Raw genomic sequence first — 27,166 nt, 5'->3', positions numbered from 1 at the left:
TAAGCTGTACAGATGTCACCGAGAGCATAACTTGGCATCAGCACATTTATTACTGGAGATTATGCTTAAGAAGGAAAATTTAGTTTGACTATCCAATCCCGGGTAGACGTTGCAGAGTTGGCAATTCAAGGGAAAAAACCAAACTCCTTTACTTGTATACTATGCATACCCGATCTGGAATCAATGACATTCAGTAAACATGGAATCCCACAGTGCCACTTTTAAACTTAAAATCAACAATACACACCCAATGCACTGAGTGACATTGAGAATAAGCAGAATCCCCTCTGACACCCCAATAAACCATTCACAGTAGTAGACAGTGGCAAGAGATAAGGGTTTAGGGTTGATCGTTTTAATAGACTAATATGGAACCTATCACAACAATCTGACCGGTGTCAAAGGCATGCATCATGATTCACATACCAGAGGGGGTCAAAGTCTGGTGATATTCATGAGATGGTAAAAACCTTCTTCTTCATGACTAGCATCTGATCACTTAATTTTACCCATGGTGAAGGATAGTGCCCAGAATATGAATTGTAGTGGCCCTCTGAAGCAATTCCCCACCAAGAACTGTGAAGAATATGGAAATGTTACTCTTCTCATATCTCTTTCCTGGCTCAATTAGCAGAATGACTCGTGGACAGGTAAGATTTATCTTCATTTATGCATTAACAAAACAAAAATTTTGTTAAAATAGTGCTCAAGCAAATTCTGTCCCTTTCAGAATCCAGGAAGAACTCTATAGACAACTGGGTACCACCAGCTTACCAGAGATAGCCCGGTCTAAACTCATCAAAGAAAAAGGTCCCAAGAGACAGCATATATAAAGGCTGAAGAGCATCTTTTTACCATTATCACTAAACTGTTCCAATCAACTGAAATAATTCTGCAAAGCAGTTCATAAAGGGGCCACTACAAGGACTCCTTGCCATAGATGACACAATGATATTACCTCCAAATTTAGACCTTTAGGTACAATCTCCAGCACTCATCACACACAACCACTCTCCCCAGCTTTGATATTTCCTTAAGCCAAACCCTAACAGTGTCTAGCAAAACAGCTACCAATTATGCCCCTGCAAACACTGAATACCTCTCACAGGAACACCACTGACAGAATGGGCGCCGCAACACAGTCACCAGAGTTTGCAAATTCTGACTTGTTCACCTGCTGCAGGATGAACAGTTGCTCCAACTATAGCCATTGGTCCACCATTGCAGCAGTAACACTATCACCACTGGCTTTTGATACGTCATCTGCAGTTTGGTCAAACTCTCTGATGGGTTTGTTCCAAATGTACTGTAAAAGTCCTTTTGTGATTTCTGTTCAAAAGCCACTACACATAGGACTCAAGGGAAGGAGACTCCCTTAGATATTCACTATAGCAGCTCTATAATCTTGGACAACATTGTTGCATTACTGTAATTCTGTAACACTATGAGATAAGATTCAACATTCGTTATCTGAATCAGATGTGCAGACATTTACTCAGGAGGATTACACATGCAGGTGCTGAAATATATTATACCTTGCAATTTGGTTACATAGAATCGATCATTTAATCTAATTCTTCTACACTGTCATGCAGGCTGGAGACAAAAAATGTTAAATAATATTCTAGAGGTTTTATCTACATCCATATTATCTGTTATAGAGATAAAAACCCAAGTGAAATGCATTTTTTCTACAGCTTAAAAATAATAGAAAATGTTGAGTAAGGAAAAGCTCTCTATTTATTCTTCAATTTTATTAATCAAGATTCTATCCATTAAGACATTTACATTATACTGGTGTACTGTATGCATCACTAACCATATGCCATCACTAAACAGTAGGAGTTCAGCCATTCACTTCATTCATTAAAATCCACAGAGCCTATTATTCTGTTTACAGTCAAATAGATATTCACTGACACTATTCAGGCTTCTGATTCAATTTGCCTAAATCCCAGATGCAGAGTAATCCTGATGGAGATTAACTTAATTTATCACCAATTTCTTTTCAGAACCATCAACTGCTGGTGTTTCTTAATAAAAGCTGTGGTTCTCTTTTTTCCTGAAACCAGCACTCCTAGCAGAAAAACTGATCTGTATTTGATTTTTAAAATGGTAAGTGTTTTGTTTTTTTTGAGAGAGAGAGACAAGTTGTGCTTTGCATGTAGAACATCCTCACTTAAGGGCATTTGCTGCATTATTTGCAATTTATAAAACTCCATGAGGGCTGTGTTTTGCAAACAAAAATACTGATTTTCATCAAACTGAGTTGCTTTCCTTTAACCACATATTTTGTTGATTCAGGTAGAAGACAGATTGTCAGACTCCATCACCTGCTACAGCACGATACAAAGGAATCACACTGGATATTTTTTCTAGATAAAGTGATGACAATTAAGAGCATGCTTAATGGACCAGATGACTTTCTTCTGGCTTTTAAATGTTCCCAATTGGGAACATATTTCCTATCAACTCACAGCTGTGTCCAAGGTGTTCACTTTCAAAGCAAAACTGATAGCATTCATTTACATAAATGGTACAATAACCATTCTCATTTCTAAGCTGTCCCTGTAACTTAATAAAGTGATCTTTGGACAAACTAACACTAGCAGAGTTTTTAAAATTATATGGATTTCATCTGTGCAGTAATCTCTAGTTCTCTTATTTAATGGAGGCTAGTCCATTCCTAACTTAAAATACTGAGCATTTTTTAGCCACTGCATTCCACTGCGTTTAATATCTTCTGATGCAGACATGGGTGATGAACGTGCAAGTCCTCTTGCTGGTGGGAAAGTTCAACTGTCCACTCCTACCAGGGATGAACAAATCACACAGTAAATCTGATGAATGCTATGAAGAGTAGCTGTGTTCAATGAGACAAATATTGGCCATATATCATCCAGGCAGTACTAGGTACCCATCCTGTATCAAATGTAGGCAACCATTATTGGCCTGTGTTCTTTTCATATCCTGGATCCAGGAATGAAGGAGGTGGAAGAGGATCACTGCCCAGGTAGCTCATGCCTCGGCAAAGAAACAAGCCGTCAGGAACAGTATCCCCGATAATGTCATGGCAAACCTGCTGGCTGAACTTTGTGACTTTGTCCTCACCCTCAACTATTTCACATTTGGGGACAATTCAAGTTAAACGGCACTGCTATGGGTACCCGCATGGCCCCACAGTATGCCAACAGTTTTATGGCTGACTTAGAACAATGCTTCCTCAGCTCTCGTCCCCTAACGCCCCTACTCTACTTGCGCTACATTGATGACATCTTCATCATCTGGACCCCTGGAAAAGAAGCCCTTGAGGAATTCCACCATGATTTCAACAATTTCCATCCCACCACCAACCTCAGCCTGGACCAGTCCACACAAGAGATCCACTTCCTGGACACTAGAGTACCAGTAAGTAATGGTCACATAAACACCACCCTATACCGGAAACCTACTGACCGCTATACTTACCTACATGCCTCCCGCTTTCATCCAGACCACACCACACAATCCATTGTCTACCGCCAAGCTCTAAGATACAACCGCATTTGCTCCAATCCCTCAGACAGAGACAAACACCTACCAGATCTCTATCAAGTGTTCTTAAAACTACAATGCCCACCTGCTGAAGTGAAGAAACAGATTGACAGAGCCAGAAGAATACGCAGTAGTCATCTACTCCAGGACAGGCCCAACAAAGAAAGTAACAGAACGCCACTAGCCGTCACCTTCAGCCCCAACTAAAACCTCTCTAGTGCATCATCAAGGATCTACAAGGATCCCTCACTCTCACAGATCTTGGGAGACAGGCCAGTCCTTGCTTACAGACAGCCCCCCAACCTGAAACAAATACTCACCAGCAACCACACGCCACACAATAAAAACACTAACCCAGGAACCTATCCTTGCAACAAAGCCCGTTGCCGACTCTGTCCACATATCTATTCAAGGAATACCATCATAGGACCTAATCACATCAGCCACACTATCAGAGGCTCATTCACCTGCACATCTACCAACGTGATACATGCCATCATGTGCCAGCAATACCCCTCTGCCATGTACATTGGCCAAACCGGACAGTCTCTACGCAAAAGAATAAATGGACACAAATCAGATGTCAAGAATTATAAAATTCAAAAACCAGTTGGAGAACACTTCAATCTCTTTGGTCACTCAATTACAGACCTAAAAGTCAGTATACTCCAACAAAAAAAATTCAAAAACAGACTCCAATGAGAAACTGCAGAATTGGAATTAATTTGCAAACTGGACACAATTAAATTAGGCTTGAATAAAGACTGGGAGTGGATGGGTCATTACACAAAGTAAAAACTATTTCCACATGCTATTTTTCCCCTACTGTTACTCACACCTTCTTGTCAACTGTTGGAAATGGGCTATCCTGAGTATCACTACAAAAGTTTTTTTTCTCCTGCTGATAATAGCCCACCTTAATTGATTAGTCTCGTTATAGTGTGTATGGCAACACCCATTTTTTCATGTTCTCTGTGTATATATATATATCTTCCTACTGTATTTTCCACTGCATGCATCTGATGAATGCCCACGAAAGCTTACGCCCAAACAAATGTGTTAGTCTCTAAGGTGCCACAAATACTCCTGGTTCTTTTTTTCACCAGGAGAAAGGTGCCATTGAGAATGTGTAGAATCTTCTCTTCTCCCCCATTGCTCCTGGAGAATTTTGAGTGTTCCTGACAAGGATTTCTCTTACTTCCTCCTTCTCCAAAAGACTAGTTCCCTGAGTGGGAGGGTCCATGAACTGGAGCGTGAGTGTGTGTTGCTTTTTTCCCAGGCAGGGGGACCACCAAATAGGCCCAGAACATTTTCCAAACATCAGGAATCTCCCCAATACAACCAGCCACCTAGTCACTAATCCCCAATTCCTATAATCTCAGATCCTTTTCTGCATTTTCATATCCACTCATGTGAGTCATTCTTATGTGAGGCCTTTCACTGTGTTTTAGTCAATAGGAAAATGTTTGATTTTTTCATATTGTCCCTCTGAAGAAAACTATAGCAAATGAGTAGAACATAGCACACACAGACTTGGACCTCACCACAATATATTCACAAAGAAATTATTCTAACATTCCATAACATTTATTACTGAATTACCAGGCACGGGCCTAATTAAAGCAATGGGTGGTATATTATGCACTTATCACCCTTAACTTCTTTGTTATCAGTCTTTGATATAGATCCTGATCCAAAAGCTTACAATCTAAACTAAATACAGAGAATGCAAGATCTATGAAGTGATATATATGTTGAAAGTCCAAACGTTAAGTGCTGTCATTTATATCATCTAAATAATGGGTAATTGGTGTTATGAGTGCATAATATGCCACCCATTCCTTTAATTAGACTCCTGCCTGGTAATTCAGTGGTAAATGCTAGGAAATGTTAAACCTTTTCTTCATTAATATACTGTAGTGAGGTCCAAGTCTATGTGTGCTCTATTTGGGTAATTTGCTATAGGTTGCTTCTGAGGTACAATATGAAAAATGCAAACATTTTCCTATTCGCTAAAACACAATGAAAGGCTTCACATAAGAATGACTCACATGAGTGGAGATGAAAGAAGAGAAGATGGCTGATTTGCATGCAAGGAGAGAGCATAAAGTGCAGCATGGCAAAAAAATACGAAGATGGAAGTGGAAAAGGAATACAAATGGGGTTTTCAGAGATGGGCTTGAGAGGAAATGCAAGAGAAGAGAAGAGATGTTCACAGGTATAGTGATGTGGAGTGAATTGAAAGCAAAGCAAGAAGCTAAGTTTCAAAATATGAGAGGAAGCAAGTGTAGGTATTTCAAAGAAGGCAGCGAGGTCAAAGTGCAGGGTGAAGAGTATTATTTTGTGGTGACATTTTGCATTTATTGAATGGAGGTGAGATGAGAGGCAGGGAGGCCATGTAGGATATTGCTTCAGGGCAAATATTTTAGCAGAGGGGATGAAGAAGAGGAGTTTTAGAGATGTGTTGCAGGAAGAAGCAACGGGATTTGGTGATATAGTTGGGGCACAAGGAAAGACGTGTTAATATGATACAAAAGAGATTTAGACGAAACGAAGAGAGAAGATAAACTCACAAAGAGAAATAAGGAGGAAGTAGACAGAAAGAATGAGAACTGAAAAGAGAAACCTGAGAGACATGATTATAGAGCAGGTAGGGATTTATCAAGGAACAGGTCTAAAGTTAGGAGAAACCAGCAGAAAAGAGGGTGATTGTGTTAAAATGGCAGATTGAGAAGGATTAGAACTGAAACAAAGCCCTTGCAATAAAGGTTTATAGAGAGAGTAAGGAATAGAAGAGACATGGGGGACGAAGGGAGGGGTAAACACACAGAATTTTGCCAAAGAAGTAGGATTGTTTAGAATGTTTGAAAATAGACTTGAAGAACGAGAAAGAATTAATTTGTATTATATTGGAGGAATTCAGTCTGGTCTCTTTTACTAGAGGCACCTTGCAGGGTGAGAGGAGGAGTAAACACAAGTAAGAGAAGATAAAGGCTGTAGGTTGGCGGGAGAAAGAAGTAAAGGAATCAAATGTGGTGGGGGAGGGGTGGAGAGCTGAGGGTGGAGAGAAGAAGCAAACAGAAGAAAGGGGGAAATTAAAAGAAGAATAAGGTGCCTGAAACTTAAAGATGGAGAATAGGCAGATGGACTGGAGGTCCTGAAAGGATAATATGATGGGAGGAGGGTTGTGGCTCAGGAAGAGAAAGTAAGTAATAACAAAGGAGAGAAAGAGAAAGATGGTGATGAGAAAAAGGAAAAAACAGATCAAGAGATTAATAACAGTGGTGTCTGCACTAATAAAAATCAGTTAGGTTTAATGAGTGACCAAAGTAGTACGCTAAAGTGATGATCCACAGTAAGACGTCAAACAAAGAGGTTAAATTGAAGAAACAGGAGATAACTGCAATTAGCTGAGTCACTCATATGGAGACAAGTATCCCGTGACAAGAGTTAAGTACTGAGACAAGAGGGAGGGCCAAATGCCAAAGTAAAAAACCGAAGAGACTGGAAAATTGACAGCCATCTGAAGAGAATAGAAGAGGCAGGGCAAACTTCAAACAAAGAGGTGGTATGAGAGGGAGAGCACGGCTACTGCTTCCTTGTGCTAACTCCATTTTCTTATGGTTCTAGTATGAGACCGTAAAAGGTATTTTACATGATTTACTTGATACAGTATATAACTCCACTGAAACTTGTGAAAGATTTTCAGCTGTATCATTTACTGTGGTGCATTGTGGATAAAATTTGGTTTCAGAAGACTTTTCTTTCATAAATATTTAGTAACTAGCTAACTAAAGCAGTCTACTAAGGACTTCTGTGTTCACTAATATTTGACTTACAGACAACATCTTCATTTCCATGCAATTTATCTACAAAGAGGGACAGGTGCAGCAGATTAACAGTATTCAGCAAAAAAAAATATTTGAAATAGGAATACACATTCTTTTATTGAGGTGAAGTTTGAGTGACTATGTAAAAACTGAATTTTTTTACATTACAAGGGAACTAGGTAAATGTTAATGAATACACATGGTTCTGTGGTTACAAAGTGGCAGCCTTCACCAGTGGGTACAATATGGAAGTAGCTGGTTTTCTGTTACAGAGTAAGTTAACTATCTCATGCTCATTCGGCCACTTATGAAAGCAGAAAAGCTTCTACTTTCCCATCTTCTATTTTTGCAGCAACTGTTCACTCTTGAGGGATGGAAGCGTACCCTTGTCTTCACTTGATTCAATTAAAATTAATTTCTGTTTCCCAATAGGAATTAACTTGTGCAAAAGGTGATTAGAAGATACAAGTCTCTTTAAGTAACTGGAGTCATGTAAGAGATTCTATAGCAGTGGTGGGCAACCTGCGGCCCATCAGGGTAATCTGCTGGTGGGCCGCGAGACAGTTTGTTTATTTTGACCATCCGCAGGCACGGCCGCCAGTAGGTCCCAGTGGCCCTGGTTTGCCATTCCTGGCCAATGGGAGCTGCGGGAAGTGGAGACCAGCGCATCCCTCCGGCCCACGCTGCTTCCTGCATCTGCCATTGGCCGGGAATGGTGTGGCCACTGGGAGCTGCGGGCAGCTCACCCTGCAGACAGTCAATGTAAACAAACTGTCTTGCAGCCTGCCAGAGGATTACCCTCATGGACTGCCCACCACTGCTCTTTAGAGAGAAGGGTAACATGGAACAAGCTCTTAAGCCTGATTCTGCTCGCCCGTTAGTTTTATACCAGTGAAATTCCATTGTCTTCAACGAAGTTACTCCAGAATTACACCATAAGTGAAAACAGACTCCGATATCCTGGGATATATGTAGAGGGAAACTAGAAATGGATAGGTTAGTGCTAATGCAGATGTTCCTTAATTTTAGCCAGAACTCTTGGGTGAATACCATTAGGTCCTGGTGACTTAGTACTGTTTAATTCATCAATTTGTTCTAGATATCTTATTTCACATTTACAAAAAACATCATAAAAATGTAAGCAGCAGAGTTGGTGCTTTATCCTAGCTAAAGATTGTGAACTACTTTTTTTAATGCATGAAAGATGTAAATTCATTATTCTAGACTAGGGCTGTCAAACGATTACAAAAATAAATCGCAATTAATCGTGAGATTAAAAATATAGTTGTGATTAATCGCAGTTTTAATTGCACTGTTAAACCATAATAGAATACCAATTTAAATATATTATAAATATTCTTGGATGTTTTTCTACATTTTCAAACGTATTGATTTCAATTACAACACAGAATACAACATGTACAGTGCTCACTTTATATTATTATTTTTGAAAACAAATATTTGCACTGTAAAAAAGATAAGCAAAAGAAATGTTATTTTTCAATTCACTTCATACAAGTACTGTAGTGCAATCTCTTTATCGTGAAAGTGCAACTTACAAATATAGAATTTTTTTTTACATAACCGCACTCTAACGTAAAACTTTGGAGCCAACAAGTTGAAGCATGAAGGGGCATGACACTCTTTAGCATACCTGCCACGTAAATACCTTGCAACGCCAGCTACAACAGTGCCATGCAAATACCAGTTCTCACTTTCAGGTGACACTGTAAACAAGAAGCGGGCAGCATTATCTCCTGTAAATTTGAACAAACTTGTTTGTCTTAGCGATTGGCTGAACAAGAAGTAGGACTGAGTGGACTTTTATGAGGTGAATTGAAAAATACTATTTCTTTTGCTTATCTTTTTACAGTGCAAATATTTGTAATCAAAATAATAATATAAAGTGAGACTTGTACACTTTGTATTCTATGTTGTACTTGCAATCAATATATTTGAAAATGCAGAAATATATCCAAAAATAAAATAATAAATTTAAACTCGTATTCTGTTATTGTTTAACAGTGCAATTAAAACTGCAATGGATCTTGACTATTTTTTTAATCTAGTTAATTTGTTTTGCATTAATAGCATGTATTAACTATGATTAATTGACAGCCCTATTCTAGACCCATTTGAAATAGAACCACAAGAGCATTTTTTCTCTTGGATAGACAGCACAGGCAGTCATGGACAAAGGTTGAACTTACAACTAGTGGAAGCTTATACTGAGAGCTGATGACTTGTCTGTCACTGATTTCCTCCCACTCTGGACCTGCTGACATGCCAAAGTATGGTGCCCAAAAGACCACTTGCATAGCTTCTGCTTGTAGCAGTGTCTGGTCAAATGATCAATCAAAAGAGAAACAAAATTCCAACCTTCACAAATGTTATGAATTCTTCCACTTTGTCATTGGCCAGCAGCATTTTCTTCTGCACTACTTCCAGGGCCTGCCCACTTTGCTTTGCCAAGCCATGGAGTTGCTGAGATGCAGCAGTCTCAAGTTCAGTCATGGCACATTCAGCTTCAATCATTTTACCTTCTAGATTGGTAAGCTTGAGATCCTGAAGTACAGAAACATGAAAATAGGATTGGTACTGGGAGATGGTTGTGATGTAATTTTAGTCTAAAAAAATACACATCATTAGTTAATATTATGGGACATTCCATTTATAATACATAAAATTCAGTTTCACAGGAATCTTTATACATTACATCCATATGTTATAGGGACTGAATTTTCAGCAATAATAAGGTAATATAGCTTCAAGCCAAACTAAATACAATCTTATATAGAGAGATGTTACTATTATTCTGTTTTATATTCTTCTATAAGTATTTAAAATAAATTAAGTTGCTGACCTTGCAACTTTTCATTTTTTAAAAATAATACTGTGCATGAAAAAGTCAAGGAAAAAGGGGCAATAAAATTGTTCTGCATTAACCAGCAACACTCTAATAACATACCTTTTTCCCCAACTCATCTTTAGCCTTGCGATACATCTGTTCATACTGTGATTTCTCTTTTGTAGCTACATTAAGCCTTTGCTTTAGTGAATCAATTGATGTTTTCTTGTTTGAACAGTCTTCAGTCAATGTCTTTACCTGAAGTAAAACCACAGGCAATTTTATTATTTAGACAGAAAACCTACAAACATGAACCAAAATCACAAGCATACTTATTTTTGTTTTTATTGAATAAACTCGTATTTAGGCTAAAAACTTGGTAGAATTTCCAGCATTTAATAAGCAGCTGTTACTGACCCACCCATAGATTATTTTATATAAAATGGTTGCATAAAGAGTGAAAGTCTAGACAGGTATGATACGTGAATAAAAAAAGCTCTTAAGTTTACTTGCTGCATTGTAGCTTTTAGACATGTTTCATTAATACAACGAGCTAAGCCATAGTTTTAAATATTTCTAATCAAAGGGGGAAAAAGCATATGCTAACTAAAACTTAGTTGAGAAAATGGTCATTGTCTACAATGTGACAGCATGAATAGTCTTCTGGATAACTCATTATAACTTTGTCATATGTAGTGAGTAGTGATTTAGGCTAAAGTGAAACAAAAGAATATTCCTAGAAAATCCTGATGGCAGATTACATTAATCACACAGTCCTACAGATAATATACAGTATTGGTGAATTTCTCTGATCTTCAATTGAAGATAATGTTATATTTTTCAGTTTCAGCCTCTACAAACAACAATAGAAATAATGTGCTCTGACCCTGTTGAAGCTGAAAAAGGGGATGCTGAAAATGCTCAGAGAGCAATGCATTAGAGCAAAGTGTTACACTGAGCTCTAAACTATTTTCTCGAAAAACAAAACCAGGTAGTTAGCTTGCTCTTTCCTCACTTTATCCCTCTCTCTCTGGTTGAGGATTCCTTAATGACACCTTATCTCCGGCATTGGGGGTAAGAGAGCAGCTCTCTCTGGAGCTGACAATGCTTAATGACTGCAAGCACAGACTACTGCATGAGCCATGCAGCCAGCACTCGCTTTCTAAGAGAATAAAAGTATGTCTTGCTCGGCAAATTGTTTATTTCTATTTTGGGGTTATACATTGTATAACCTCATAGAGACCCACTAGTTTGTTCTCATTGTCAGGGATAATGCACTGTATGGATATTATAAAAAGATCATCCTATCATATCTAAGATCTTCCAACTTCCATGAAATGCCTTTAGATATTTAGGAAAAACCAATAATTTGAATGTTGACCTGTAAGTTTTGATTAATATATAAACAACATATGAAGTGATAAAACCTGAATTTTGAATTACTGATAATACTGCACTACAAGCAGGAATTTATATTGTTTAAAATACTAAAGAATTTAACTAAAGTAGATGGAAAATATGTGTCAATACATTTTGTGTATAGAACTATCCTTGTTTGATCTCCAGTGTATTTTATAATGTTGTAAAATGTCAGACATTCCATCAAGGCTACATACAGCAAATATCAACACTGAGTTTTCTATATATTCTCATTATTTAGTTACATTTTCTATATAATTATGGTGAATTATACAATTAATCAATGCAACCATTATGTATCAAATTCATATAAACCCAAAAGAGATAGAACTGCAATAAGTTTAATTAAATGTATTGTATGCTTAAAATTGTGGTGCTATTTTTATAGTTGGTTGGAATAACTTCTGCAAATCAAAAGCAGTTTATTTTTGGTATAAATATTAACAACAAACAAGAGGTACCTTTTTCTCAAAACTTTCTAATGTTTCATTAAAGGTTTTCTCAATTTCCTGGTTTGCTTTCAGACGAGATCTTAAGTCTTCTATCAAATGTCTTTTCATATTTATGTCCCTTTCCATTCGAGAAATCCTTGAAATAAGAGGGAAAAGTCAGAGTATTCACACTATTAAGAAATATAGTTAGAAGATGGTTACTTTAAACAATTAAAATGAATTAATGCACATTACGTATTTTTCTTATAGCTTTTGATTAGTTTCCAGAAAAATGGTGGTGTAAATAGTTGCAATTTATTTTATTCCTGAAGCACAGCATAGTATATTTAATCTTTTAACTAATAGTCCTAGTCCTATTAATTCAAAGGTTCCAATTTATTGTGGTTTACATTTTTACAGTGGTTTGTACTGTTATATTGTATTAAGGTGAAAGCAAAACAATAATATTTTAGTGCATATTTATAAAAGAGAAGCAGCTGTTCAGAAAAACAATGAGAAACTTTAACGAATTAAGAAAAAAACTGTTACTTTCCAATCATTATGTTGGTAGAATTCTTTTAAAAAAGGGAAAAACATTTCCAGTTCTGAAACTCAATAATACACTGTAATAAAGGAAAATTGCATCAGTGTGTAGCATCTGAAAAACCACACTAATTTCTTTTACAAAACTGCAAAATCTTATCAAATAATTAAGCAGTATTTTAACAGAAGCCTCTTGAAAAATCAAACACACACTTCATGTGACATCTTTGAAATTTTATGATGCAGAAATATATGCCTCATGCAATGCTTCTGCAGATAGAGTACAAATTAATATTTTAAATCTAAAATATTTTCTGAATATGTTCACACAGCTGGACTGTTTTTTCCGTATAAAACCAAATGAATGGTAGAAGTATGTTGATACATAAAACGTTGCTGATATCATGTCAATACCATATGAAATCAGCAAGAAAACCATAGTACAGTATATTCCTTTGATCTATTTTCACATTTGTATTGACACATTAGTGTTATTTGGGTGATTACATGGACTACTTTTTGGCAAAGCAAACGTAGTATGTGTTATATACAAACAATATAATAGACAGTACCAACATTTTTAATCTAAATCGACACACAACAGTAGGCGGCTTCTTTATTTTTTTTCTTAAAGGCATTTACCACTAGAAAATATACACTATTAAAGTATTTTAAAATAATCTTCTATATTTGAAGTGAGCAAATTGTATCAATAAGGAAAATTATATAGATTCTCTAAAATAAAAAATTGGGAATGGTTGAATTGGCTTTTTTAAAAAAAACTTTTCATCAGACAAGTTCATAAATGTGCAAATAGGTCATATTTATATCCTAAATATAACTGAAGAACTGTACTTCAGCTGCTTTTACACTGTGAAGCTGGGGGGGGGGGGGAAATCTCTGTAGTATATGTCAAAATCAATATACATGAATTCCAAAGTTAAAATAAATCTTAATCAATTCAAATATAAACAAACACAACTGTCCTTTTGCACTTTTTACAAATAAAAGACTGGATATTTAATCCAGTTTAAGCATCTAAACCTTGACATGTCTCCTAGCCCCAAGGCAAAGAATTACTGTATTTGAAAGATTGCTTTTAGCACTGCTGAGGCATTCATTTAGATTTACATCAAGGACAACTAAGTCCACTCTAGGGTCTGAATTCTGACTTTAGATATTCTTATTACAGTGCAGAAATTGTAGCCAGCTAATCACTCATCAGTTTATACAAAATGCAATCTTAGCATGTACTGTTCTGATTTTCTGAAAAGCCTGAACAGTTTGCAAGATTTATCAAAAAGATAGAGAGAAAGAGGTCTCTCTCAGAAAGTCTGGATCTGAAATGATTAATCTTGGAATAATTACATATCTGCCACTGGGTGGCACCAAATACAATAGATAGAGGAAGAGAACATACTTTTCCTGTAGTTCCCGCATCCTTTCTTCTTTTTCCTGGGCTTCATTTTTCAGAGACTTAATGGTGGTTGAGTGTTTAGTGATTTCATTATTTGCATTCTAAATTGAAAAAATACTTATTAAAACATAAATAGTATGGATTAACTATTATCTGAGGTATAACTAATAATGAATTTGTTTAAAATAAAAGCACTTACTGTATAAAAGTTTTTTTGATTAACATTATTAATCAACATTTCATATCTATCATGCTATACAAAAGAACACTCCTATTTTCACATTTATCAGAACTCTTTACCTTTGAAAATATAGTCAAAACTGCTATTTTTTCACATGACTATATTTATTCTTTATTAATATATGTTCTTCAGGGTACGGGTAGGTACTTTGTAGCTAACAGGACAAGATTTTCCCTTGCATGGGACCGTCAGTAAGAGAGGTAAGCAGGAAGGAAGTAAAACTCTACATGGTTAGTCTTGTGGAGTTTTTTTGAACTGTACTCCTCTGCTGGGATGGTTTGAGGTATGAGATTTTTGAGACTATGGTTCCTCCCAATCCTTTTGATTTGGGGGATTTGCAAATGAACAAACAAACAAACCCTTCCATGATGAGACAAGCGGTCGTGCTGCAAGGGTGGCTGTCGCTCCACTTCCCACTACAGCTGCTAAATAGAAGACATGGAGACAACCATTCCCAGTTGGTCAGATTTCCATATGCAAGTCCCTAGTCTCTGTTGGAACAGAGATGGAGCATTGACTTGGGATAGCGGGAAAGGGGGTTAGTGCCATCAAGGTGGCATTCCCCCTGTTCTGTACAATAAGAGGGAGATCTGCACACACAAGGCCCCCTCTGCATGCAGATCTGCCGGGGATGATCTGGCCAAGGATCAGGTGCAGTTAATTTAGTGCTTGTCTACACTGCCCTGTAGTCTGGACTGTTGGGAGTGTGAATTACAGAACACACAAAATCCTGCACCCCTCCCCATGTGTGGACTGTAGAGGCGAACTAAAAGGTACCTATTTTGCATTAACGTAGTCTTCAAACAGGATTATGTTATTGCAAACTAGGTACATTTTAGTTTTCACCCACGTGGGGGATTTACAGTGCAGCACTTTGGTGAGTGTGTATATATATATATATATATATATATATGCACTAAATTGCGAGGCAGTGTAGACACAGCTTTAAACACCATCTGCAGAAAGAGAAATAAGAGAATTTAAATAAGTATCCATCTAACTGTAAGTTCAAATAAATGTATATTTTAGAGTTCCATAGTTGAAATGAGCAGTATAACTACTGTATGTAACAGTAAGCTATATTTTCAAAGCCCCAAGCAAGTGGCATACCCAAAAATTGCATGGGTGGGAAATGTGTGCACAATACATTTTTGAAGGTTCAGCCATTGTGCTGGGCTTTGGGAATTTACCCATTAAGTCTAAAACTGTGAGTGAATAGATCAGACAGGCAGTAAACAGAGATACTTGAGGAGAATTTCCCTGCTCAGTGCAGGCTTGTAACTCCCATTAACATTAATGGGAGTATTGTACATAGCACCGTGCACCTCAAGAGGAGTATAGGCTCTTGTGTGTGTAGTTACGTGTAAAGTATTGTTTTTAATACATTGTACAGGCTCTTTTCTGGTGCTACAGAAAATGCTAAATTAGAACAGGAAATCTTGGCTCGTCACTTATTTCAATGCTGCTGCTTATCCTTCCCTGCCTGGGAACTTTCTTTTGCCATTAAAAATGTTATCCTAGGAGGTTACATTGATCTTGGTTTAACATTTTAAAGAGAAAGTAAAAATTAAAAGCAGGCTGGTGATAAAAGCAAAAGCTGTTGAAAAATGTGTCAGTAAGTTTAACCTGAAACTGGATTTTTTTTAATTAATTTAAAAAAAAAAAGATGTGCGTGGTGGTAAGTACAAACATACCGTAAAACGTAGAGCATGATGTATAGTTTTATAACCTCTAAGATAGGATGAATGTAAGTAAAAAATGTTGTGGTGTAGTGAAGCTCAAATGGGTGTTTTACCTGAGTAAGGTCTGTGGGATTGATCTTAATGGAAATGAGCTACAGTGATCTATTATATAAAGTGAAAAATGTTAACGTGGTGAAAGCATGCCTAGGATTCCAAAGTTTCTGGGTCTGGCATGTCACTTGATCCTGAAAACGTGAGGTTTACACCAGAAAATTTTTAAAACGATAAATGGAAGCAGAATGTTACTGAGTTTCCTGATCTGTGTGTTGAGCTTGACCTTCATTAGAGCAAAGCATAATACCCAGTTATATGGGTTTACATACCACATGTGAACATGAACACTTGTGTGAGAAGTGGGCCTCTTGCACATTCTTAGAATCAAAGACTCACAAAGAAGAGCTTGTTAAAACAACTGTAAGAGCACTCACATCCAGAGGGGGATTACCCTTCCTGGGGAAAGAAACCAGGAGAGGGTATGTTGAAAGGGGAAGGAATGAACAAAGCTTTTTCAAACAGGGTTTGGGTTAACAATATGTGTAAGAAAGAGGGGGAAATTTCATTCCCAAGTACCACTAGCCTAAAGGATCTGCTGAACATTCTCGGACTGTGGTTACATCTACACTACTGTGGTAAGTCGATCTAAGTTACACAACTCCAGCTACATGAATAAAGTAGCTGGATTCGACGTAGCTTAGGCCGACTTACTGCAGTGTCTACACCATGCTGGGTCAACGGGAGACAAACTCCCATTGACTTAACTTACTCTTTTCGTTCCGAGTGGAGTACTGGGGTCGACTGGAGAGCATTCTGCCATCAATTTAGTGGGTCTTCATTAGACCCACTAAATCGATCCCCAGAGTGTCAAGCAGGCACTAGTGTAGACATAGCCTAAGTGTATGGAGACCCTATGTCTTTGCACTTTTTCTGTTACGTTCACCCCACCCATTTGACTCATGGGCAGCACAATACAAATGAAGACAAGCTGCAAGGGAATACCAGAAAGCAATTGTCCCTGGAACCCACTTAAAAGGGACAGAGAAGGCTGACTATCTATATTTTGATTTATCATTAGCGACAGGACATCAACCTGGAAATGCTTATAAGAGCATGTTTTTCAGATTTTTATCTATATATTGCTATCCAAGGGGAGTTAATCACATACATCCACTGTGCCTGTTCCAAAAGACCAAAGTCACCACACCATCAGATGTTCAAATAATTGTCCTTATTCAGGCAAACTCCCATTGATTTCCATGAGATATTGGGACTCTCACTGGACTTAAACTGGAAGAATAAGAATTGAATAGAAATTGAGTATCTCAGGATTTGGATCAATAAGTCCTCTCCATAAATCCAACGGTAGTTATTTGCACTCAATGTGCTGGGCACAGTGTTGTGATACATTTTAAGTTTTTGATTCAATCTTTTACCCTCCATGTTTTGGGAGGCAACTCACTCTGTCAGTGTGTTACGAGACAGCCGCACGTCCAGGAGAAAGAGAGCCCCCAGCACCCGGGTGATGAGATAGGAAATGACACACATCAGTAGGAGCAGAGAAAGAAATGCAGCTGATGAGAGTCGTGGGGGTCAGGGAAAATATCCTAGTTAAACTGTGACAAGTAGGAGGAATGGTGGATGAAGCCAGATTTCACAGGAGAATTCTGGCAGTTGGGTCGTGGCCCCTGACTGAGAGGTGTCACATTGGATATCACAGGAGATGTATAGATTTCAGGAAGGAAGAAGACTAGAGGCAGGGGATGAAAGTTGGAGGACCACATGAATTGGAAAGTAAGATGGGCTACATATCCAGAAAGAGATGGAAGGAGCTCAAACTAATGGAACACTCAGCTGGGGAGGGGGGTGTATGGCAGAGTATAGGGTGGTGAGAGGCTTCCAGCAGCCTGACTCCCACTAAAATCAGAACCACAGAATTCACATTTGGTACAGCAGGCAAAAGGAACTCTCTGGAACCCTAATCTTAACCTCCAGCTGAATCTCTGGCCCATAACCTCTCATCTAACCCTTACCCTAAACCCTGAGGTTACTACCTCACCCCTATATCCAAAGTGACTCTGCTCCCCTGCCTTAGGGCTCTGTGAGGTCACTTCCTCACCCCTGTATCCAGAGCCTATATAATAATAACAATTAGACTCGTAGAAATCTGGCTTTTCTGGTTTTACAGTTTTCACCAAAATCAATGGAGTTCAGCCCATTGACACCTAGACAGGCCGTGAAATTTTGGGATTGAATTGATGTGATTTTTCAAAAGTTATCACATTACAAAGAGAGAAATCCCATCAAGTTGAGCATAAGGCCTCGCTTCGCTTGGCCAATGAAACGTAAGCAACAGAAGCATCCAACCTTTACCAAAAAAAGATTTTGTTTCCTTGAAAATGTTTCTAGCAATACAAAACCAGAGAAAAGCAAGAGAGGAATGGTCTGACATGGAAACAGAATTGACTCTAGGTATAATGTTTATTCAGTGTTTTCCATTAGGCATCAATAGATCAAAATAAAATTCTTTTGAGTGTTAAATAAGCCATGATAAATCAGTATTGGCAAATGAAGGAACTGTTTAAGATCCCAAATCCTTAACAGGATGTGTGTGTAGTCATAATTATTAGGGTAGTCAATTAATCGCAGATAACTCACGTGATTAACTCAAAAAAATTAATCGTCATAAAAAAATTAATTGCAATTAATTGCCATTTTAATTGCACTGTTAAACAACAGAATACCAACTGAAATGTATTAAATATGTTTGGATGTTTTCTACATTTTCAAATATATTGATTGCAACTGCAACACAGAATACAAAGTGTACAATACTCACTTTATATTATTATTCTTATTTCAAATATTTGCATTGTAAAATGACAAAAGAAATAGTATTTTTCAATTCACCTCGTACAAATACTGTAGTGCAATCTCTACCGTGAAAGTGCAATTTACAAATGTAGATTTTTGTTTTGTTACATACTTGCACTCAAGCAAAACCATGTAAAACTTTAGAGCTTACAAGTCCACTCAGTCCTACTTCTTGTTCAGCAAATTGCTAAGAGAAACAAGTTTGTTTACATTTAAGGGAGATAATGCTGCCCACTTCTTATTTACAGTGTCACCTGGAAGTGAGAACAGATGTTCTGATGGCACTTGTGTAGCCAGCATTTCAAGGTATTTATGTGCCAGATATGTTAAACATTCGTATGCCCCTTCAATCTTTGGCTACCATTCCAGAGGTCATGGTTCCATGCTGATGACACTCGTTAAAAAAATAATGCATTAAATAATTTTAGACTGAACTCCTTGGAGGAGAATTGTTTGTCTCCGGCTCTGTTTTATCCACATTCTGCTATATATTTCATGTTATAGTAGTCTTGATGACCCAGCACATGTTGTTCATTTTAAGAATACTTTCAATGCAGATCTGACAAAACACAAAGATGGTACCAATGTGAGATTTCTAAAGATAACTACAGCACTCAACCCAAGGTTTAAAAATCTGAAGTGCCTTCCAAAATCTGAGAGGGACGAGGTGTGGAACATGCTTTCGGAAGTCTTAAAAGAGCAACACTCCGATTCAGAAACTACAGAACCCGAACCACCAAAAAAAAAAAGAAAAGAAAAAAAGATCAACTTTCTGCTGGTGGCATCTGATTCAGATGATGAAAATGAACATGCGTCAGGCCACACTGCTTTGGATCGTTATCGAGCAGAACTCGTCATCAGCATGGACGCATGTCCTCTGGAATGGTGGTTGAAGCATGATGGGACAAATGAATCTTTATTGCATCTGGCATGTAAATATCCTGTGATGCCAGCTACAACAGTGCCATGCAAACACCTGTTCTCACTTTCAGGTGACATTGTAAGCAAGAAGTGGGCAGTATAATCTCCTGCAAATGTAAACAAACTTGTTTGTCTTAGTGATTGGCTGAACAAGAAGTGGGACTGAGTGGACTTGTAGGCTATAAAGTTTTACATTGTTTAATATATATTAAAACTAAGGAATAAAAAAGCAGTCCCTCTTTTATTTATCAATTTATCAAGTCCAAAGTTCTGTGCTTTCCCTATAAGAGTTGATAACGTCACTGCCTATGAAATCTGTAAGGGATGCATATGCCAGCATTATTTTTAGGGTGAATGCTATAGGAGAAATTCTGAACACAGAATCTAATAAAAAAACCCTATTTACATATTTATTTGTAATCTGTACATTTATATGTATAATATAAAACATTTATATCATACAATTGAACTTTACAAACACAGGGATAAATCCTCACTCCGTTTTTACTGAGTTCTTACTCAAGGAAAACTTCCATTAAAAGCAGTAAGAGTTTTGCTTGAACTAAATACTCAATAAATACTGAATAAGGATTTGGCCAACAGATATAATAAATAATAGTAATGATAATAGCTAACACATATATAGTTTCGTACACTGAAGTTCTTGTACTCTAAATGTAGACCCTTAATGCTTTGGGGTCTGAGTCTTTCACATATTTAATTTTACTTTAAAAAAAAATTAGAACACTTTTAAAGATACATTGAAAACTGATTTAATATCTTTGATACTAGGCTTCCATACAGCTGGTGTCAAATATTTGTATTCAATAGTGCGATATTCCCTGTCTGAAGGACCAAGAAATAATGACTTTGGTCCAAATATTTTATAGTTTCTACATGGCAAATGGAATATTTTGGAATACTAGGTTTATCAACATGCATGTTTCTTTCTTTTATGAGATGTTGGGCTGGGAGAAAAAGAAATGTCCAGCATCCCACAGATGAAGACTACAAGATCTCTGTTTTTCATTTCTTTAAAGCCCCTGCACCCACAGAGGTCATGAGCAGTAGGCTTCTGGTTGAAGATGACAATCAACCATAAGGATCAAGTCAAATCTGCTCCCAAATTAGCTGGAGAGGTTAACACTAAGTAGTGAGGTAGTGGTGGATTAAGACTAAATTGGGCTCAGAGCCAATATTCTGGAACACAAGAGCTACCCACAAACCAGGGGTCCCTACCCCTCCAGCTTGCTCTCAAGCTTGTAGCAGTCCTGGCAATATGTCTTGCCAATGCTACCCCCTGCTTCTGTCTCCTCTCCAGCAATGGGCTTACCCTCAACTTTCCTTGCCTCCAGATTTTATGGATCCATGATCCTCAGCCCAAATCTATAGATCCTGCTTTAATCAACCCCTTGTCAAGGTTCCTCCCCCACTCTGAACTCTAGGGTACAGATGTGGGGACCTGCATGAAAAACCTCCTAAGCTTATCTTTACCAGCTTAGGTCAAAACTTCCCCAAGGTACAAAATATTCCACCCGTTGTCCTTGGACTGGCCGCTACCACTACCAAACTAATACTGGTTACTGGGGAAGAGCTGTTTGGACACGTCCTTCCCCGCAAAATACTTCCCAAAACCTTGCACCCCACTTCCTGGACAAGGTTTGGTAAAAAGCCTCACCAATTTGCCTAGGTGACTACAGACCCATACCCTTGGATCTTAAGAACAATGAACAATCCTCCCAACACTTGCACCCCCCCTTTCCTGGGAAATGTTGGATAAAAAGCCTCACCAATTTGCATAGGTGGCCACAGACCCAAACCCTTGGATCTGAGAACAATGAAAAAGCATTCAGTTTTTTACAAGAAGACTTTTAATAAAAAATAGAAGTAAATAGAAATAAAGAAATCCCCGCTGTAAAATCAGGATGGTAGATATCTTACAGGGTAATTAGCTTCAAAAACATAGAGAACCCCTCTAGGCAAAACCTTAAGTTACAAAAAAGATACACAGACAGAAATAGTTATTCTATTCAGCACAATTCTTTTCTCAGCCATTTAAAGAAATCATAATCTAACACATACCTAGCTAGATTACTTACTAAAAGTTCTAAGACTCCATTCCTGTTCTGTCCCTGGCAAAAGCAGCATACAGACAGACCCAGACCCTTTGTTTCTCTCCCTCCTCCCAGCTTTTGAAAGTATCTTGTCTCCTCATTGGTAATTTTGGTCAGGTGCCAGCGAGGTTACCTTTAGCTTCTTAACCCTTTACAGGTGAGAGGAGCTTTCCCCTGGCCAGGAGGGATTTCAAAGGGGTTTACCCTTCCCTTTATATTTATGACACCCCTAAATTAAAGAACTCCTTTCCCAATCTGACAGTTGTACCTTTGCCGGAATCTCAGCTTGTGCTTGCCTGGGTAACGAGGATTAACTTTCTTTTACTAAAGAAAGAATTTTCAGATTACCAAAAGTTGCATTTCTTTTATCTTGCCATGTTTAAAATAAACATATCAGTATGGGTGGGGAAGATATGTATTGTGACAAAGTTCCTCCTCTGCCTTGGTGGGTCCTGCGCTTGTTGGTGGATTTGCTCACCTCAGAGGTTCACGGCAGCCTTCAGTTTGGCCACTTTCGTGGCTCAAATCTGCCGTTCACTCAGTTAGCCTCATCACTGGCCAGCATGGGGAAAAAGAAGAACAATTCCCTGCAGTCTCTGCTGATCCACCTCGTGGATCAGGGAACAGGCCAGAGTCTGGTGGAACCCAGAGTCCAGTTCAACTCCTCCGGTATCAACGAGGGAGTTGGGGGGATGGAGGGAACCCGGGCCCGCCCTCTACGCCAGGTTCCAGCCCAGGGCCCTGTGGATTGCAGATGTCGACAGTGGCTCCTGTAACAGCTGAGTGACAGCTACAACTCCCTGGGCTACTCCCCATGGCCTCCTCCCAACATCTTCTTTATTCTCACCACAGGACCTTCCTCCTGATGTCTGATAATGCTTGTACTTCTCACTCTCAGCTTCTTGCATCTCTTCCTCCCAGCTGCTCACACATGCACCACAAACTGAAGTGAGCTCCTTTTTAAACCCAGGTGCCCTGATTAGCGTGCCTTAATTGATTCTAGCAGCTTCTTGTTTGGCTGCAGATGTTCTAATCAGCCTGTCTGCCTTAATTGTTTTCAGAAAGTTCCTGATTGTTCTGGAACCTTTCCTGTTACCTTACCCAGGGAAAAGGGAAAGTTTCTACAGAAGTAGAACAATATGTGACATCAGTTCATGCTCCATAGGAAAATGCTATACTATGTTTATGAGCATGGTATAAGAGTCTATATAGAACACAACAGGATAACCTGTGATTCAAAAATCAGAGAATTAACTAGTTATATTTTTTTCTTGTTACCTATTCCTTGCCTATTTTTGTCCCTTACCTGTCCATCCAATCCTAGCATGCCCATCACCAGGATATCTGGCCATCAACTAAATTATTAAGTTGAAATGAATTCTTAAAAATAAACACTCTGCCCTTCTTCATTATTTGCTAGTCATATCTGCAAGGATCTTTTTTTAAATTACTGTGCAACTGTTGGGTTATTTAGTCATTAGCATTGTTGTTGTTAACTGCCACCAGAAATGCAACAAAAATAAGGCACTAGTTCCCTTTGAAGACAACAGTAATAGTGATTTATAGATAAGAAGATAGAAGGTATTACATGAGTTACACAACCAGCAAACTTCAATCTTACCTAGTCATTAATGCTCAGCTCTTTTTCACACAAAGCCTGAATCACATGATTCCCCTCTAACAACATAGTTACCCTGCACTTTCAACAAGCTTTCATCTTGGCTTGCTTTGTCTGTAAAAGATCCTTTCACTGCAAGATTCACTCATTTGGTTTTGACTATATGTCTACCAACTAGTAACAAAGATTATCTGACACTTAAATTCCTAGTTATGGGCTAGCCTATGGTAAATTGTACCTTTTTACATCTTTGAGACTGAGCAAATGAAATAATACTACAGTAAAAGTTATCCTGTTAGCTGACTAATCTGTTCTCTCACCTTCAGTTTGCAATACAGCTGCTTCACCTCCAAATCTGTATTCTTTGAAGGAGTAGGTGCTGTGACTTCAATTTGGTTAGAAGTCACAGGAGACAGACCTTCTTTCAACCTGGTAGCTTGGGCCAGATGCTCTAATTTTCCTTGTAAATCTTCTCTCTCTCGTTGCAACTCAGCCAGATCAGAGGTCAATGTCTGTTTTCCAAATAAAAGCAATAAATAGTCACAGTTACAGTCAAATATTATTGGTTTCTGCTTGATCATAACAGGATGTACATTAGAAAAATAAACAACAGACTCATACATTATCTTTACTCTGCATTACGTATTAGTTGCCTGAATTCACTGGTCCAGACAGTAGAAAAATCAAATCTGGCAGTAAAAAGAAGTAACTTAATACAAAAAGTCACATGTGAAACAATTTGATTGCATATTGATATTTGTCTCATGACAGGAAACAAAAGTTATAGGAAGCTGTATAGTAACAGTGGTTACTGCTAAAAAAATTGTTTACCCACAGGGCTGTCTGATTCTACAACTATTTCCTGTACTAAGTATCAGGAAATACCATGGTAGCTCAGATATCACAGTGTGGTAAGGATGGCTAAATGTCAATTTTGTTTTAATGGTGACTATTGTAAGCTTACTTGAATGTTCTGTTGACAACGGCTGTAAAACATACATCCTTTTCTTGGCTTTTGTTTTGATATTTGTAAGGCTTGTAGAGGTTAAAGCAAAATGGACCAGCTGCACTAAATATCTTCTGGTTGGCTGGTCTTTACTCGTGTTATTTCTTCCTTTTCACATATATGCACCATAGCCAGAGAGCCACGTATTCCATAACCTTGACTCTAGGGCTGATGTATTTAACTGGTAAAAGCCAAGCTGGAGCAGGACAGCATAACAGATGTTAGTTGTTTATTCCACTGGGTAGGTCTTACCACCCTATACTGCAGCCAAAATGCTTCTCATTTAGCAACATAAATGTTAAGTCCAATTAGCAGACGAGGCTTGTTAGGAATTTAGTTCAAATAAATAGCAAGCAAACTATCTCAGTCTTATAGTGCTTGATTGACAACTGACAAGGCCCATTTAATCCGTGTAGTATAATATCACAGTACTAATTTAATATGTAATTTTAGAAATAAAAAATATTTTCTTTAATTCTCCTATACTAAAGAATACACAATGAATATTATTCTGTGAAAAGGGCACCTGGAATAATCTTTATGCCAGTGCTTATCTTTCACCAGTCTGTAGTCAGCAGAAAGCCACCAACCTTTAATGGCATAACAACTCTCTCCTCCTTAAGAGGATAACTACAGTACCATTTTATTATTCCAAAGAAGCTTATAATATGGTAGTTTAACATAAGGAACAATTAGATAAAAAGAAAATGAAATCTCTCAGAGGGGAGAAAAAAATCTTCTGTGTGAAGAATCCCAATTAGAAATTGGAAAAGATACTACAGCTTTTAAATGGCAAATGTATAGTTGATTACATGTTAGTATATAAAATAATTGGTAAACATAGGTACAAAATATTGTTCATATTTCAAAGGATGCTAATATTGACATTAAAAGCAGAAAACTACGTTGTTCAAAGTTATGCGCAAAATAAATGCTCCTTAAAATATAAACACTATATATACATACACATATTTAAATCACCTGAAGATCTGTGATGAAAAATATATCCCGGAAAAAAAGGAAACAAACACACTTTCATGAACATATTTATATTCATTACAGACAGCATGGGGAAGTTTGCACATTTTCAATGAGATTAAAAAATATTTATAGATACAACAGAATACAGTCTAATTTTTGAACCCAAATACTAATACCATTTCTGCACTCACATACACTTATTAAAGCCAGTGGGAACTGTGCATATATATCTGAGAACAGGACCACTGTTGGTAAAAGGCTTAATCTTTCCATTTCTTTCTGAGTTTGCTGTAATTTCATTACTTTAATAACAGACCAACGGTTCTAAGGTAACTTTTGATTGGAACTCTTTAATCTGTTATGTTATTCCCACCTCTAAAAACCCACAGGACTTAAAATGAGAATGTCATGTGGGCAGAGGATTCAAAGTGAAGGATACTTAAAAAAAAAATCAACAACAAAAAGCCCAACCTAACAACAAAAAACAGCAGCACTTCAGGAAGCTGCAGATGTTAATTTATCCAGCATATGCAATGCTTCTGTACCCAGATTTTCATGATTTGATGTTTCTGTTGTAAATTATTCATAAAGATAAAAGTGGAGAATGACTAAGTTTGTGAAGAACAGATAGATCTATGTTTGTGCTATCTTACATCATGAGGTTTTAGCTTGGTACCCAATGAGATTCCTCGCTCTTCCCCCACAAGGACTGACAATGTAGGCAAAACCATCAGAACCAGTGTGTCATGGTTACAGTAATGAATGTGGCATCAAATAGATTAATGGAGCAATAGGGAGATGGATCTTCCCAAAACCGGCTGCAAGGCAACAACTCTGGAATTCCTGAGCCCTAGTTTTAGGAATTTACTTAAACTAGGAAATAGACGCTTTTCCATCTTTAAAATACATACACATACAAACAGTAAATGTAAGAGAAACCAGATATGTGTGGAGGGGAAGAGGAAGAGGGGAGTGTCCAGGGAGCAGACAAGCAGAAAACCTACATTTCCCATTGCAGACAGATATGGATGTCTCTTGCAATCAGTGACTGCTGAGATGTATGTCTGCACTACATCCTGGATCGACATACAGGCAAATGTAGTGCAATTGTAGCTATGTTGGTTCCAGGAAATGAGAGACACATGGTGGGTGAGGTAATATCTTTCACTGGACCAACTTCTGTTGTGAGAGAGACAAGCTTCCGGGCCACACAGACCTGAAGAAGAGCTCTTTTGTTAGTTAGTAACCTTAAGTTCCTCACTGATTTTTTTCCCCCTCCAACAGTAAGTTTCAGGTTGTTGAGTTGTTGTTTTTTTAAACACTTCCTTTTTGGCTCTCCTACCATGCAGCCAAATCCTGAGTGACAGACTCTAAAGAGATTTGCTCTATGGGAAGAGGTAATGGGGCTTAGCAGTGAAATTTTCAATCCCAACTAGACCAAGTGTGATATGGCCGTGAAAAAAAGCCAATGCGGTCTTGGGATGCATTAGGCGAGGTATTTCCAGTAGAGATAAGGACGTTGTAGTACCGTTATACAAGACACTGGTGAGACCTCACCTGGAATACTGTGTGCAGTTCTGGTCTCCCATGTTTAAGAAGGATGAATTCAAACTGGAACAGGTACAGAGAAGGGTTACTAGGATGATCCGAGGA

At 37.9% G+C, this 27,166-nt stretch overlaps 1 protein-coding gene across 5 annotated transcripts in view; it reads right to left on the bottom strand.

Annotated features, from left to right (window-relative positions):
- The window catches only part of CNTLN (centlein), a 284,448-nt gene that overhangs the window by 22,464 nt on the left and 234,818 nt on the right, over positions 1-27,166 (bottom strand). For all 5 annotated transcript variants that reach the window (XM_073345467.2, XM_073345462.1, XM_073345464.1 and 2 more), the window contains 5 exons: positions 23,847-24,038; positions 14,026-14,123; positions 12,093-12,219; positions 10,333-10,470; positions 9,744-9,929 (listed from right to left, as the gene is read on the bottom strand). In XM_073345467.2, coding sequence (XP_073201568.2) covers positions 9,744-9,929; positions 10,333-10,470; positions 12,093-12,219; positions 14,026-14,123; positions 23,847-24,038 — 741 coding nt within the window. The remainder of the gene's footprint in view (positions 1-9,743; positions 9,930-10,332; positions 10,471-12,092; positions 12,220-14,025; positions 14,124-23,846; positions 24,039-27,166) is intronic.

This window comes from Lepidochelys kempii, chromosome 5 (assembly GCF_965140285.1).
Source record: "Lepidochelys kempii isolate rLepKem1 chromosome 5, rLepKem1.hap1, whole genome shotgun sequence".
NCBI classification, from domain to species: Eukaryota; Metazoa; Chordata; order Testudines; family Cheloniidae; genus Lepidochelys; species Lepidochelys kempii.
Note: the sequence above shows the minus strand (reverse complement) of the source record. Positions and strands in the feature narration are given on the sequence as shown.